The sequence below is a fragment of the Pholcus phalangioides genome, unplaced genomic scaffold (assembly GCF_987345545.1).
Source record: "Pholcus phalangioides strain wild (caught in Gottingen) unplaced genomic scaffold, Ppha-v1.0 ptg000027l_1, whole genome shotgun sequence".
Taxonomy (NCBI): Eukaryota; Metazoa; Arthropoda; class Arachnida; order Araneae; family Pholcidae; genus Pholcus; species Pholcus phalangioides.
This window is the reverse complement of record NW_028301617.1, coordinates 7,167,587-7,184,900: the sequence shown is the minus strand read 5'-3', so window position 1 is coordinate 7,184,900 and position 17,314 is coordinate 7,167,587. Positions and strand designations below refer to the sequence as shown.

At 38.4% G+C, this 17,314-nt stretch overlaps 1 protein-coding gene across 1 annotated transcript; it reads right to left on the bottom strand.

Moving 5' to 3' along the window:
• Nucleotides 1-7,194: 7,194 nt before the first annotated feature.
• Nucleotides 7,195-16,722, bottom strand: LOC149068306 (uncharacterized). Its single transcript, XM_089251759.1, has 2 exons — nt 16,558-16,722; nt 7,195-8,954 (listed from the first exon to the last, which is right to left on the bottom strand). The coding sequence occupies exon 2, from the start codon at nt 8,145-8,147 to the stop codon at nt 7,410-7,412; it is 738 nt and encodes a 245-aa protein (XP_089107885.1). The 5' UTR covers nt 8,148-8,954; nt 16,558-16,722; the 3' UTR covers nt 7,195-7,409.
• Nucleotides 16,723-17,314: the final 592 nt, after the last annotated feature.

Sequence of the window (17,314 nt, the reverse complement as noted above, 5' to 3'; positions counted from 1 at the left end):
GTTGGCAACTTTCACACAACTTTGATTTTGACAAGGCCTTTGTTTTTAAAAAAGCGACACATAATTCCGAACTGAATTTTCTCGAGGGATACTTCATCAGAACATGCCAGAATTTCCTCGTTAATGATGGAAGAAACAAACCACCTATTTCGTCAGCTTGGACAGGCTTTATTAACCTCAGTCGAGACAAAATTTTCAACACTTTGCAACAGATGGCTCCCCAATTTGCATCCAAAGACCACTCAGACGTAGCAAATACAAAGGCGAACTCTTCGGACGACCAGATGTAAACATCACCCCTACACGACTCATTCGTGTGAATTCTGACCACGAGGTCCTGATGACGGCTCTCCATTGAAGAGCCGAAACGCTTCGACCAATTAAATTTTATCCGTCTTGAAACGTGGCAATTTTTGTATAAATTAAGTAGTACTTTATTTAAGGTTGCCAAGAATTTTTCTTTCCATTGTTTTTACTCATTGATCATTACATTTCTCGTGCTCCCTAGATTTACTCATTTAAAATCATGAGAAAAGGAATTTTTCTTTCTACATCTGAAAAAAAGGAAATTTGTGATTGTAAAACCAATACGGACTAAAAGGATTGCTGCCATCATTTCCCTTGTTTATTTTGTTTTTGTACTTATAAAACACATTGCTAAATTTACGTAGAATTGAAATCTCAAAGGATTCATCTTCTGTTAAGTTTCTATCAAGAAATATTTAAGTAGTTGTGTGTACAGTGTTTACAATTTTATGAATTTTCTGATCGTAAACTTGAATGCATACAAAATAGTGTACTTTATATTTATTGGAATAACACTAATAAAACACTGAGATGCAGTTGTTCATAGATTCTTTGAAATGATATTCCAATATGGTCCATTTAACACCAAACTCATTACTGCGCCAAAATTCTTTCGGACAGATGGTGCCGTTGCAATGGTGTTTGACTGTATTTATTTTTTGTTTTATTTATTTAGTGAAAAATTGGCAAAATTTTTGAAACTGAAGAAATTTCATTTTTTTGCATATAAGCTTGATTGATTCTGGCGATTATATTTAAGTACTTCTATGTCATTTTGTTTGGTTGACTCCTTTTCAAAATATAAAACGTACATAAATAGCATATCTTCCAACTGTTTTGTATAAAGAGTGCCAGTACCTCCTAGATAGCTGAGATCAGAGGCGTCAGAAGTGTTTCAGATCTGTGGGTGCTCAACCTGGTCTTAATTGGGAGATTTTGATTTCTTAATTAATCTTGGGGGTGCTCAATCCAGTGATACAAAATACTGTGAGTAGTCGAGCACCCACTGTTTCCCCCGGCTCTGACGCCACTGGCTGAGATGCATAGTACCAAGGAAGTATTGATAGTGCTCATCAATTATTTAGATAACAATATATTTGCAACGTTTTCAAATTATTGAATAATATTGTGAAAGTGTCTGTTGTCTAATTTCATTGGCAGGGTCTTCATTTCTTTGGCACAAAAGGTCAAAAGCCCCTGTATTAAAATGCAATATTTAGTTTAAGTTATAATGCCAAAAAAAAATTAATCATTGATTCAATTGTAATGATTATGCAATAAGACATGGTACATTGTTTTGACTCATTTAATCAACATTAATTCAAAAATTCACAATACATATTTTGAAAGCTCTACAAAAAAATCACTTCAAAAGGAAAATATTCAGCGATATTCATTGCAGATACCAAAATTGTTTAGGAATTATACATAATTACATGGGCGCACCTAGCAAGGAGCAGAAGGGGGCAGCTGCCCCCTCCCTAGAAGAGAAATTAAAGTGTAGTAATTGACACACAGCACAGACACATCAATTTAGTATTGGTGAGGTGCCTATCTCTCTCTCTAGTTCAGATCCTTGCATACTCGCAGGTGAAAGTGCGAGTGAAGTATATCAAAACTTGCTGACATGATAGGTGACTATGCACTTCCACTGTAACATACAATATACAGGGTGGGCAAAAAATCAGTAGAAACTTTGAAAATGAATAAAATCCGGAAAAAAAATAAAGGGTTTGCAGGGTTAGCATCGCTAGGTCACAGGAATTTTTTTAAAACAGAAAAAAATAAACAGCCAATAGGTGGCGCTGGTATGAGAAACTTCGGTGGAAATATGCAAATGAAACAGTTATAAGAACTTGCACTATTAATCCACAACCAGTTCATTGTAAACAGTATGTGGACCTGCTGCACTTTGCCGTTGCTGGATTTGCGACTCGCCTGCAATGTGTTATCCCTGTGGTGGTGGTCATGTGGAACACATACTGCTGTAATAAACGATTTGGAGGCATTCTGTTTGTTATGTACGTATCTTTTCTTTGACTTGTGTATGTCAGTGCCACCTATTGGCTGTTTTTTGAGGGATTTTTTTAGTGTCTCAAAAAAATTCCCATGACCTAATGATGCTAACCCTACATGCCGTTTTTATTTTGGTTATTTTTCCGGTTTTTATGAATAAAGTTTTTAGACTTTTTGCCACGCTGTATATGTTATGGGGAAAGTTCCGTAGTGTGGCCAATTCGCAAACTGGCTCCGAAGTCTGGCCATAGTCCGACAATTAGTGGTTTGTGTTTGGCCGGCCAGTTTGCAAAGGGACTGAAGATTCCTGGCCAAACTAAGAAAATTTGTGATTTTTTTTTGGTCCAGTAGGTGCCGTACATATGGTAATAAAAAAAAAAGTGCCCCATATTGTAGCACGTACAATAAAGTTCTTACTAAAACATCTATGATTCTTAACATTGTCCTGCCTCTAACACAAATTTTTAAAGGTCTTAGTCAGCATAGCTAACAAATCGGAATTCGTTAATTAAATCACCCCACTTACAATCATTTTATTCGGTCCCCACGCGTGACATTACTCAGAGGTCTGGATATGTATGTTACGATGAAAGTCCGAAGACTGGTAAAACAAGGCAAGATGGTAAAAGCCTGAAAAAAACTTGTAAACTTTTCATTTTTACTAAGTCAAAAAGCCCATTTTTATTAATCAGTTGATTATCATGTGTTAATTAATTAATTATATTGGTTTAATAATTACAATTAACAAATGAATTATCCAACATGAACTTTTTAGTTTTCAACGCAAACTATATACTGAATCTATTAATTGATTTAAAGTTCATACAAACTAAATTAAAAAGTCCATTTTCAATGAATCGATTGACCATCATGAATGGTTCCTGATGTTCAATTATTTAATAATTAAAGGTTAATTAATTTTCCAATTATTTAGTTAATTCATTTAATTAATAAAATGGGGTCGTGACAAACTTAGTTTCACTCTTAAATGCTTATAATTATTAGTTAATAAGCAAGCATCATTTGTTAGAAAGTTATTAAATAATTATAATTGTTTAGCTCTCATTATTTAATAAGTCAAATTACTAATAAGCATCAGGAACATTTTTTAGTTCATGATGGTAGGCTGACTCAGTGACAGTCCGAAATAAAAATGTTTACAAGTTTTTTTCGGGTTTTTACCAACTAGCTTTGGTAAAATCTAGTATAGGTCTTACCCCCCCCCCCCACCCCGTAAATCCTAGGTTTTACCAGCCATCTGGCTTTTACCGCAACATATATATTCCAACTTGTTTGCTGCTGCCCCCCAAATGACAGGCCTGGCCAACCATTCATGGGAAACAAAAGTAATGTGTACTTATGAAAAAATTTTAATTCAATCCCAACGCACTAATTCCCCAAGTGATCAAATACAGGAACAGGATAAAGTGAGGTTGCCTGCTGGACATAGGGGCAGAGATATAAGTCTGGGGGAGGGGGGGCATGATTATGTCAGTTCATATACACACGTATGTTACTGCCAAAGTCAGAAATTGGCCAATTCATAATGGGGCCAGCCACTTCATGAATTGGCCAATTTCGTTAACCATTGACATTGATCAATGTCCAAATTTTGGATATAGGTCAGTCAGTTTGCAAAGTGGCTGGTTATCCCTGGCCAAAGTCTGATAACAAAAGACATTATTCAGGATCATCATCAAGTTGCTGGCATATTTTTAGTAATAATTATAACCACATTAGTTATGGCAAACCATCAAATCGCAGTTACAATGCAGTAATCTTTTTTTTTTCTCCAAAATTTGGCAGAAAATACTATATGTTCATATAATTATTTTTATGGTTTTCCCCTCTCAAATTTCCTCTCACCACATGGAGTTGATCCAATACAGCTGCTATATATATATATATATCACACATTGGCGGCTAAAAAATTGGATTTGGCTCCTACTAGGTCATCTTACATCAGCACATACATCTTTGGTCAGGGATCTCTCGCCACTTCACAAAATGGCTTTAGTGGTGCTTATTTTTGCCTCTTTATCAAATATCAAAGAATGGTGACTCATTTCTATCCATGGGAATGTCCCCCAAAGCAGAATATGCCAAAATTTGTGACGTACGTCGCAGAAAAATTAGCGCTACTGCAGAACAATCTGGAAGTACTTTTTACAGTTAGCCGAGGGGTTGTTACAAAACATTCTGCTTCGGGGGAATGTCCATCAAGTGGAATATTTCCATGGAATAACATGTTTGTAGGATAGGTGACTGTCGAGCCTCCAGGCGGTACGTAAGATTGGCTGGCCCTCACAGCTCAAAACCGCACATAAAATGGCTTGTCGAAGTCCAAATCATTTCTGTAATTCAGTAATCCGAATAATCCAAAACTCTTGGCTAATTTGCGAATTGGCCGCACTTCAAGCTTTGAGAGTGTGCTCCACCTTTGATGCCCCACATATCTTCGCCCATGTCTCCGAAATCTTTTTCGAATTAATGAGCACCATCCATTCATACCATATACCCTATCATAAAAAAAAATACAGCAACTCCGGCGAAAGCTTTAAACAGTGATTTAATTATTTTAACAAGCATTGTGTCTCAGTGGAACATCTTTTTTTTCCACTCGTAAATATGGTCCATAACCTTAGATGTTAGCATATATATATGAATATATGTTGCTGCTGAAGTGTGGCCACTTTGCAAATTGGTCAAGAGTTTTGGCCAAAGTCTGATTTTCAGAAATTATTCTGGCTGTGGCTGGTTAATTCACAAAGTAGCTGGAGATCCCGACCAATGTTTGATGTATTTGATTTTGATAGAAAAAACATACTTTTTTTTTTCAAGCCGTGTTTTTCAACCAAATGTGGCCCACAACTCAGGTCTACCGCCATGGGCAATTTACTATCTAGTGAGTTGCCCCAAAGCAGAATGTGTCGAAGTCTGCGACGTATGTCGCAGAACAATCAGGAGGAATTTTAAGAGAAATGTAGAAAACACTATTATGAGAACTGCAGAACATTTCCAGTCAGTCGAGGGCTGATTGCAGAACAATGCAAAACATTCTGCTTTTGGGGTGAGTTGTGCCGGAAGTGTAAGTATGTGTACCTAACAGTCTGAGTGCGTATCTAGTGTTGTGTATGATTTTTTTAGTGCTGCCATCTATATCTCAGAAGTGAAATGTAATGACTGAATATTTGTACTGTTTGTAGCACTGTTGCTCTCTGTGGCGAGACTTTTTAACGGAGGGATCGGCTTGCATTTGCGCCTTGAAGTTGGGAACCACAGAAAACCAACTTCAGCCGACCACCACTGTGGTGACTGTGGGGCTCGAACGTGGGTCCCCGCGATGCGAGTCTGTCACTATGACCACTCGACCACCACAGCGGCAGAAGAAACATACTGCTTATCATGGATGCAATATCGTTAGGGTTGCCATAGCTAATGTGGCCGTAATTATCACAAAAAAAAAAAAATGTCAAATTGGTGATGGCTCCAAATCATGCCAGGGAGGCATGGCCTCCAGCCAAACTGGCTGGCCAAAGCCCAAAATTCGGACATTGGCTGATTTCGGGCTTTGGGCATAACATATGCAAGATCAAATCGGTTTTGTAAAATAAATCAAGTTAATTTGAAAATTTTAAAAATAATTCTAATCGGATTGATGGGTTTAAAGGACAAAGGCGCTTTGAATCTTCCATTTTCAAAGTATTTTCTATACATTAAGACTTTCTTGGAATTTTTCAACTGAATTTTTTCCTTTTTTATTCACTTGAGATTTATTTTCTGAAGCTTCATTCTTAGGGCCGTTTAAGTATTATGTCCACAATTTTTTTGTCGTCAGCTCTGACTGCTCCCAACGCATATTGGTGGGATCAGATGTATAATCTCCCCACGATCAAAAATTCAATTTTTCTAAAACTTTACAACAAATTTCGGTTAATTTCACTCTTGAGGTTTTTTTTTTTTCAAAATGAGCACAACTCAGATCTATCGCCATAGGCAATTTACTACCTAGTGCATTGTGCCGGAAGTGTAAGTCTGAGTACATATCTAGTGTTGTATTTGATTTTTCAGTGCTGCCATCTATATCTCAGAAGTGAAGTGACTGAATATTAGTACTGTTTGTAGGCCTGTTGCTCTCTGTGGCAAGACTTTTTAACGGGGAGATCGACTCGAAGTTGGGAACCACAGAAAACCAACTTCAGCCGACCACCACATTGGCGATGGTGGGGGTTCGAAAACGGGACATCGCAACGCGATTCCGTCACTATGACCACTCGACCACCACAGCGGCTCTTGGGGGTTGAATTTCTTTATTTCTTTCTCCAAGTCATACATGATACGCTGACCAAATGTGGCCTGCTCCCCCAAACCTAGTTTTGTGAAAATGAACTAAGCAGCACAAAGTGATGTGTGATGCAGTTCCAGTGCAATTAAGCAGCCCGGACACATTTCCAGATCACTTGGATCCACGACACATTTAGAGATCACAAGTGGCTCTGTAGGGGACTTATCAATAGGGCGAGTGTTAGTTCAGGTGCCCAGAAAGTATCGAAAGCTTTTTCTCATTTTTGGCACATACAGTAAGATGCCATTAAGAATATTGCATATTCTCATAAAAGGTGATTAATGACGTAAGGGGTCATTCAAGTATTACGTCAGAATCGGAGGGGGGGGGGATTCGGATTTGCTGACTTTTTATGACGGGAGGGAAGGGGGGTTTGAAGGTTGATTACGTCATCAACCACCCCTTTTTGAAAATATGAAATAGTCTAAGCTGCTGACAAGGGAGGGGGGGGGGGAAGAGGAGGGTCAAACATGGCTGAAAATCTGCTTACGTAATACTTGAATGGCCCCTAAGCATTGTCCAAACCTCCATCATCGATGCTGATGCAATACTTGAATGACCCCTTATCTGAATGTGTTGGCAAGCTTTCTGGGGTGGAGGAACCGAGAGGATTATTCAGGCTTCTTTTAGCCTTACCCCTTGATTTTTGATCAAATGTATTTTACTTACGTAATTTTGTCACATTTTTTGTGTGAAATTTTTATTCATCCGATATTTTGCTTTAGTATATATACAGACATAATCATTTAGGTTTTTCTTCAGTGTGCATTCGCATGTGCTTCTTTAAAAAGCTGTTTTGGGGGAACCGTTCACCGCAAACACCACACTCGTAGGGTTTTTCTCCAGTGTGCACTCTGATATGGATCCTGAAAGTGTTGTGATGCGAGAACCTTTCATCACAAACATCACACTTGTACGGTTTTTCTCCAGTGTGGGTTCTGATGTGGTTCTTTAACGTATGCCTTTGCAGGAACGTTTTACCACAAATGTGGCACTGATGCGGTTTTTCTCCCGTGTGCATTCTTATGTGATTCTTTAATGTTTGATTTTGCAGAAATGCTCTACCACAGACATTACACTCGTATGGTTTTTCTCCAGTGTGGACTTTTTTATGCCTGTTCAAACTATGTGTGTTTGAAAAAGTTTTACTGCAAACGTCACATACATATGGTTTCTCTCCGGTGTGAATACTTCTGTGAATCTTTAAATTTGAATTAACTGGAAACCTTCTACCACATATATCGCACTCGTATGGTTTTTCTCCAGTGTGGACTCTTGAGTGTCTTTGTAAGCCGGTATATCTTGAAAAGGTTTTATTACAAACGTTACACTCATATGGTCTTTCTCCAGTGTGGATTCGAATATGACCAATCAAAGAGATACGTCTCGAGAATCCTTTTCCACATACTTCACATTCAAATGACTTATTTGCAGTTTTGTTGTTTTCGTTACCGTTCAATGGTGAGCTTTGTGAAAACATTTTACTTCTATTACGTTGTCTCCTTCTCCAATAAAGAACACTCAGTAGAATATAACACAATTATTAATGTGAAACAGAATCGTGAAAACTGTACTGCTCGGAACAAGAGTTCTTGCGATTCTTTTATTTAGACATAAGACGAAAATCTTTACTATAAAATTTACATTCAAGTGATTTTCTAGGATAGCAAATGTCACAGTTTTTTTTTTTTTAAAGAAAAGCTATTCAAATGTTGTTCATTGTAGATGTCCTACTCGTATATTTTTTGGTCCTTTTTTAGATCATAAACTACCACATCAAAACTTTCAAAATTATGTTCTTAATATTGCTTGGACAACAAATTATTCACCCTATGTCCAAGTTCTGGATAGAATCAGATATAGTGTTTTTCCCCCAAATGTACCTTCCTAAATGTGATTGCGAGAGAGACTTCAACTGCAGAGATTATCACTTCTGATTATTATGGATCTAACAATTAATTACTTAGAGTCTGCATCATCAATATCTGAATTTATGCTGTCACGAATGATATATTAGTAGAGTCACTGCCAAAATCTTCTAACATTGTCTGATGCAATTGAAGATAAGTTTGTCTGTATTGATATTATAAGCAGGTAAGATAAACCGCAAACTTGAGAGAAGACAATAGGATGCATTGGTTTCACACAATTCAAAAGTTGTCGAACTTTGCTTGACAAACTACCGCAGTATTCGCTTCTCTTTCTTGGCTTCTCTACAATATTGGGGATCTTTCTTTCAGTCTATGCTTTCCGAAGGTATTGAACAGATAAGACTGTATAAGTGTACCTGTTAATGGAAAAAAAAGGTTAGTATTATATGTTATGTATGTACATTCACACACATTCAAGGATGCAAGGGAAAAACAGAATGAAAGGTTAATTTTTAAGCTCCTGCATCTGGGGGCCCCCTCCCCAATGTTTTTTCCTACATATTTTTGAAAGAAACAATCCAAATGTGCATGCATAATGTTGATTGTTGAAGGAAATTTCTGTAGATGAAATGGCAACATATCACCAAATACCAGAGTTGATTAATTAAACATTTTGCGTTTATTTTGTTACGATGGTTTCCATTAATATACAGGGTCCACGCAGCAAGCGCATCTTGAAGGCCTTTCTCTCATCTGGGTTGCCCAAGAAAATGTGCTAGGGATGTCTGGATGCTTCATATCAGGGTGTCCACCAGCAATCCATGAAACCCTTCCACAGGGAAAGGAAGGTAACATATTAGATGCCAGGATCCCCTATAAATGTAATCAGAATTTAAATAGGACATTGGCAGCTCGACATCTGATCTCGTTCAAAAGCCGCGCGATTTCCCTTTCCCCGACTACTAAACTTATCAAACTTGACTGGCCTGAGCCAGAATGCCAGTGGGTACCTCGGGTGGTTTCTGTTAGCCAAGAAGTCCTTGGGGGGGGGGGGGGGTCTAAAGCAAACAATTAAAGAAAAATATAGAAATTATAAGCGATCCTAGGTAGTCATGTTACAGTTTTTGCAGCAGCTGTTAGGACGTAGTCTCGTAACCATGTCCACAATCAGCTGGATCATCAGTTAAGGCTGCAACTAGGGGGAGCACGCAGGTCTCACGTCCCGGGCGCTAGACCTGAGGGGCATAGGCAGAGATAGACTTGGAAGTCTGGGGGACACGATTATTATTGCTGGAGGGGAATGGTGGTGATGATGTCAATTCATATATACATTTGATCAGTTGACTCCAACTTTGACACCGTGGGGCCCCAAAGCAGAATTTTCCCAAATCTGTGACATACGTCGCAGAAAAATTACCGCTATTGCAGAACAATTTGGAAGAGTTTTAAGAAAAAGAGCAAAAAAACACTATTACCTGAATAGGGATTTTTACCGCAGAACATTTCCAGTTAGCTGAGGGCTCGTCGCAGAACAGTGCTTAATATTCTGCTTTGGGGCTGGGGGGTGGGGGCAATGCACAGCACCCCTTGAATCTCCACCCATGCTGAGGGGGCACAAATTTCATTCTGAAACCTCTCCTTCAACATTACAAAGGGGCATCAAAATGTGCGCTTGCCCCAGGTGACCCAGCATCTAGTTGCGGCCCTGTCATTAGTCTTCATAATGTCTGTCTTTATTATTTTTATTAAATTTTTTTATTTCATTTTATTTATTTTCTTTTTTGTTTATTATTCATTAATATTTATTAAATAATTATTAATCACTAATTTTTATAACATCAACATTTCTTTTCTCGTCATTTCTTCATTACTACACATTCCGTTTAATAACACGTTTTTGAAAGAAAAAATAAACACAAAAAAAATGTCAATGAGAAATACGAAAATATATGTTGTTATTTAAATTTAATATTACATTACATTAATATTACACAAATTTCATTCTGAAACCTCTCCTTCAACATTACAAAGGGGCATCAAAATGTGCGCTTGCCCCAGGTGACCCAGCATCTAGTTGCGGCCCTGTCATTAGTCTTCATAATGTCTGTCTTTATTATTTTTATTAAATTTTTTTATTTCATTTTATTTATTTTCTTTTTTGTTTATTATTCATTAATATTTATTAAATAATTATTAATCACTAATTTTTATAACATCAACATTTCTTTTCTCGTCATTTCTTCATTACTACACATTCCGTTTAATAACACGTTTTTGAAAGAAAAAATAAACACAAAAAAAATGTCAATGAGAAATACGAAAATATATGTTGTGTAAAAACGCAAAATATAAAAATATCATTAAGTTCTTCCTTAATCATATTAGGTTTTTGCATAAAATTGCGAGCACAGCAAGTACTTGATTACTGAAATTCTCATGATATTGAGAATTGCTGTATCAGAATGGCAGCTTCCAATCAGCCGATGTCCAAATGTCCCACATCAAAATATTGTGTACCCACTATACAGTGTCATCTTAACACATGGGCCCACTCGGGGTCACAAACACAGTCAAAGAGGGGTCCTCTCGTAATAATGAAATTTCATCACAATTTTTTTACATGTAAATTGGTGAGCAATCATTTTTTATGGGGGGGAGTCACCTCAAAAAAATTGATTTGCTTGGGGGCCCATGATGCTCTTATGACGGTCCTGCCACTGTATGAAACATTTCCATATTTTGGCCTTCACGACTATTTCTTCCCTATCAAAATGCCCCCCCCCCCCCACTTTTTTAAATTTTGCTTTAACTATTATTTATTTAGTTGATAGTGTTAATCTTAATTTTGCAAGTCACCTTGTATGGATATTTATACAAATACAACGCCACAACAGGCAAAATGCCCAACGAGGTGGTTGAGAAATCATTATGTTATAGTCATTATGTTATAATTTTCTGACTATATATATCCATCTCTGATACAAGAACTGGCAAAGGCAAGTATTCATGTGGGCTTGAAAATGAATCTGCAAAAGACTAAAGTTATGTTCAACCCCTTTGCATTGAAGAGGACAATCTTGCTCAACAACACAGAGATAGAAGAAGTAGAAAGCTATGTATACCTGGGACAAGAAATTATCATGGACAACGGAATCATTAATGAAATAAACAGAAGGATCAGGATTGGAGATGGAGCACTTTTGGCCAAAACTGTAATTCACATGCCATTATGCCTGAAAAAAAAGTTTTTAACCAGTGTGTGCTACCAGCACTGACTTATGGAGCTTAAACATGGACACTCACAAGCAAGACGATACAAAGGCTACAGACAACACAAAGGATCATGGAAAGATGTATGCTCACAAGGAGAGAGACAGAAAAACGAATCACTTGGATAAGGAACCACACAAAGGTATATGATATCATGGAAAGAATTAAACGTTTGAAATGGAAATGGGCTGGACATATTGCAAGAAAACGGAACAACAGATGGACCACAAGTATTCTAGATTGGTAACCCTGTGGTGTTAAACGTCCGAGAAGGCATCCCCACGCAAGATGGATTGACGAGATTAGGAAAGTGGCTGGAGTCAACTGGATGGCTAAAGCATCAGACTGAGTAGAATAGAAAAATTTAGAGACCTTCATCCAGCAGTGGATTGAAAATGGTTGATGATGATGATGATATCCATCTCACATTTGCCAACTTCATTTTTCCCCCATGAAATACATTTTAGCAGACTTGCAGCAGCAATACATTTCTCACCAAGGATTATTAAAAATACATTTCTCACTAAGGATTATTAAAGATACATTTCTCACCAGTTATTTAGAAGCAACATCTTGCAATTTTGCAGACATTTGGCAACATGTTTGGTAAGAATCAGTAATATCTGTTTTTCTAAATCAAATATGTTCACCCCAAAAAAGAATATGCCAAAAAAATTACCCATGGAGCAAGAGACCAGGTCAGTGAGTGAACAAAACATGTGAATGACCTAGAGAGTAAGGGATCAGGTCAGTGAGTAACCAAAATTACGAGCATGTGAATGGCATGAAGAGCAAGGTACCAAGTCAGTGACCAACCAATGGCTGCTTCAATGATCATATGGTCATAGTGAGGCACAGGGCTACAACTAGATGCTTGGTTACTTGGAGCAAGCATGCATTTTGACGCCCCCTTGTAATGGTGAAGGAGAGGTTTCCGAATGAAATTTGCGCACTAGGCACGAGACCCACCTGCTCCCCCTAGTTGCGCCCCTGGTGGAACACTTGCATAGCAAGGACATGGTTCGAACCCCATTGGTGCCACAGCGGGGGTCAGTTGAAGTTAGTTTAGGCTGGCTCCCAACTTCAAGATGCGAATGCACACCGATCTCCCCATTAAAAATTGTATGACAGAGAGAGAGCGAGCACAAGAGGCTTACAACTATATATATATATAGGGTTACATATATACTAACTGTCCTCCTTTTTGATGTTATTTCAAGTGTCCTCCTACGTTTCAGAAAATTTGCCTTTTTATCCTGCCTTTCAGGTTTCTGGAATTATTTTTTATTTTTCAGAAATTTTTTTCTCTACTTTGAAACGTATATTTCATTGATACAAGTGTTTTTGTTTTCCCCCCCACACACATTCACAAATAGCTATTGAAATTCTCAGAATTTTTCTGTTTCTACTTGTTTTAGTGGTTCTGTTTTGGAGTTGGGAAAAATTATTGTGTTGTGACTGGTTTTATTGGTCGGAATAGTAGTGCCATCTATTGGGAAGATTGGGATAAGTGACGTCACTAAGGATGTGTACAAAGACATCCTCCTTTCTCAGTCTTTAGATATAGTAACCCTACCTACAGTGTCACAAATAGTCAATCATTACACTTTATTCACAATTTGAAACATAGATGGCAACACTAAAAAGTCTCACCGCAGATAGCAACAGGGTTACCAGATTCGAAAACTGAGAAAGGAGGATGTCTTCACAATCACCCTTAGTGAAGTCCCATATTCTAATTCTCACAATAGATGGCGTCACTATTCCAACAAATAAAACCGGCCACAACAATAGTTTTACCCACTTCTAAAGCAGAAACAAAAAAAATTTATGAATTTTGACATTGAAGGACCGGACACACCCCGCTTCCCATCTCAGAGAGATATCGAAGCTTTCCCGGGGGATGGGTGTATACGGAAATTTATTAATTTATGTGAAAATAACAATGACATACATATATGGAATAAATAATCGTACAAATTGTGATGATATAGCATCATCCACAGATAATCAGTCCGTAATCGTAATAGTCCTTATATAAATAATCAAAGAATAATTTTTGTCTTGTATGTGATAGAATCTGGAAGTGAGTTTATCCAATCTAGAATATACCAATCTCGGCAATCAAGCTGTAATAAGATATAAATTGATGTCTATATGTCTGGCATCTCCATTTCATTCACACCCGCCGGAAAAGGATGAAACAGTTGACACTTGTCTTCTTGGGCGTAAATTGTATCGATTATTAGATGTCTGTGAAACAACCGATGCATGTCGTCTTGGCCGTAAATTATACTTTTTAATAGGTAACCGTGTTACCTCTCTTGTTGGCTCGTAAGACGGGTCCTCCGAGCGCGAATGCCGTCCCCTTGATCACGCAGCTCGTGTCTTATTGTGGGGTAGATGTAGGTTGCGGTCCAGGAATCGAATCAACCTTTGCAAACATTGAAAGTTCAGAGGGCTGTCTAGAATTCCCATCTTCTAAGCAAGCATTCTGGACTCTGGCAGTTGGCCAAAGTGGAAGTCTCTCGTCTGGGAACATGTGGTTATATAGTACCATAGGGAACCATTTGAACCGCAGATGCATACGCTGTTACTAGAACGTTTAAAACGCAGAAGATACACTGGAAAAGGGCCATGCTCGGTGATAGCGATTGTTTTCTCTCTAGGCCATACATTTTGACAGCTGTTGGTGAATACATGTGGGGAAAAATACAAAAAATACTCTTATCAGGGAAGAAATATATGTTTCAAAGTGGCAAAAAAATTTCCCCCAGAAAAGAAAAATAATTCCAGAACCTGAAAAGGAAGGGTGAATTTTCCGAAACGTAAGGAAGGCGCTTGTAATGACAGGTAACCCTACGTACAACAGTATTTTATCCAATCATTACATTTCACACATAGTCAGAAAAATGGAAGGCAGCACTACACATAACAAGCGTTACACAGAAAAAAAACTTCACGCCAGGTCCACTACAAACACATGCCAACTTGTATTAATTCGTCAGAAGTTCTGCAGAGGAATATGGACAAGGTGAGTGTCTGGTTTAGTAGCACTAAAAATTCACACACAACACTATATACACACTCGGACTGTAAGGCACACACTCACATTTCCAGCACAACTCAATTTGTAGTAAACAGCCCACGGTGATAGACCAGTTGTGCTCGGTTGAAAAGAAAGTGACTGACTAAACAAAGTGTTTGAGCATGGGAGTGACCTAGAGAACAAAGCACCAGGTTAGTGATTGAGAGAGTGTGCAAGCATGTGAGTGACCAAAAGAGTGACTTTGAGACGGACATGATGGGACAAAATTGGTTATAGCCCAGGGTGTCCAATTTGAGGAATGGCTGGTCAAGAGAAGCAGACAAGAAGGGCAGCAAAATCATAAATCCACCTCTGGATACTTTGTTTAATCATTTTTGTCACACCACGGCCATTTTCTGTACACGAGGGTTAATTAGACCAAGACCTACAATTTATTGCTGATTCTGAATGGCAGACTTGTTTTTTCATACTCATCAAGAGGTTGGTTCGCTAACCCCTCGATGGAAAACTTCCAACAGTAGTAATTTTTTCTGCCGTCACGTCACCGTTTTTGTTGTACCCGTGTCAGGAAAGTTTTCTGACAAGGACGAACTGGATATCAAACTCGCGACACCTCTAAACATCCTTTGTTACTTCAGGTGAGTATCTTATTGACCTGGGCTACCACCAGGGTTTAAGCTGGATAAAAAATTCCTTTCGCAAAAAAGCGAAAATGGGGGGAAAACTTTAGCAAAATGCTGCAATGCTAATGTAATGATTGATGGTTGGACGTCTTGTTGCGTACCTCCTGTACGCATTTTTGCAAAGGTGGCTGCTACTTTTTTCGCATTCTACGATTTTCTTTCGTATTTTGCGAAAAATGCGACCGTAGCTTAAACCCTGGCTACCACACCCCTATACTTTGTAATATCCGATTTCTTTATAAGCTAGCTTGACTGCATATCGTCCTCATGCAGAAATGTGCTCAAATTTACCTTTTTTTATCAGCTGGTTGGATACATTATTTTGCTCCAAGTTTTGCCTCAAACGCAAATGTGTAACCATATTGAAACACATTACAAAACATTTTAGGAAAACAACCAATAGAATTACATAGGTAAAACATTTTCAAACATCATTTCCCTATATTCTTTTTTTTTCCTTTCCAAGGACATTGCCCCCAAAGCAGAATGTTCTGCACTGAGGCCTCAGCAGGGCCGTCATAAGAGCATCATGGGCCCCCGGGCCAAGTGATCTTTCTGAGGTCCTACCAGGCAAATTCTAGGAAATTTTAACCAGATCTCATTTTTATGACGCCCCCGGGCCCATGCCTTAAGATGGCACTGGGCCTCAGCTGACTGGAAATGTTCTGCGGTAAAAATTCTCATGCTAGTCTTTCCTACACTTTTCTTTGAAATTCTTCCAGATTGTTCTGTAGTAGAATTGATTGTTTCAGCATATTCTGTTTTGGGGGAGGGGGACATATTGCACATTCCGCTTCTGTTGTGGGGGGGGGGGGGGCGATATATATATTTTTAGAGGATGTAACAAATTAAACAATGTTTAAGGGGGCGAGAGGGGTAATCTCATTCTATATGGGGGTTCCGTTGTTTTTGTAGAAGAGCAAAAATATCTTCAAAACATGCACGAAACCACACCAGTGCTTACCAAAAAAGCCACTGTATTTATACAGTTATAAAGGAGGGGGGGGGTTATCTTACCCGAAACAAGATGATGTAAATCTTTATTGGCAGTAAATCGATAGATTTATAAATTCAAATAAATCCACTAATGAACAAATTCGCCGTCACTATTAAATACCGAAAAATTGAAGGGAATGACCGATGTTGATGACGACTAGTACGGAATTTCCCTTGAAATTTTCCCTGTTCAGTAGAATTTTCCCTCCACAAACATTAAAAATCAACGTGCTGCCATCTATTAGTAAGCATACGTATTGCGGAATTTTGAACGAGAATTAAACTGACCATACTTTTTCCAACAAATGTGGGACATTTCCCACCCAAGGTGGGAAAAGTTGAAGAATTTTTGTTTCTCAAGTCTATATTGTTGAAATCGTCTTAACACATAGGCAGGGACACAACTAAATACTTTGTCACCCGGGGGAAAAACCCATATTTTGAATTCCCATGCCATCTGGAAGAGGCAGTTAAAGGCAAGGGCGTAGCGAGGGGGGGGGGAGACTTGGGGGGTCTGGTCCCCCCCCCCCCCCCGAAATGTGAGAAAATGATCGAAAAAAGGGAAAAAGATGGCCAAATCCATTGTTCTGCCACTTTGGTCCCCCCCTGAAATGAAAGTGGTCTTTCCCCCCCCCCCGAACGAAATTTCTGGCTACGCTCCTGGTTAAAGGGTTTATTCAGCTCTCATTCTGGTCCGGGGTGCTAATTTCGCAAATGTAACGCAATTATATGATTTCAGCCAATCACGTCTCCTGGTTTACGATAATTCCCACTACCG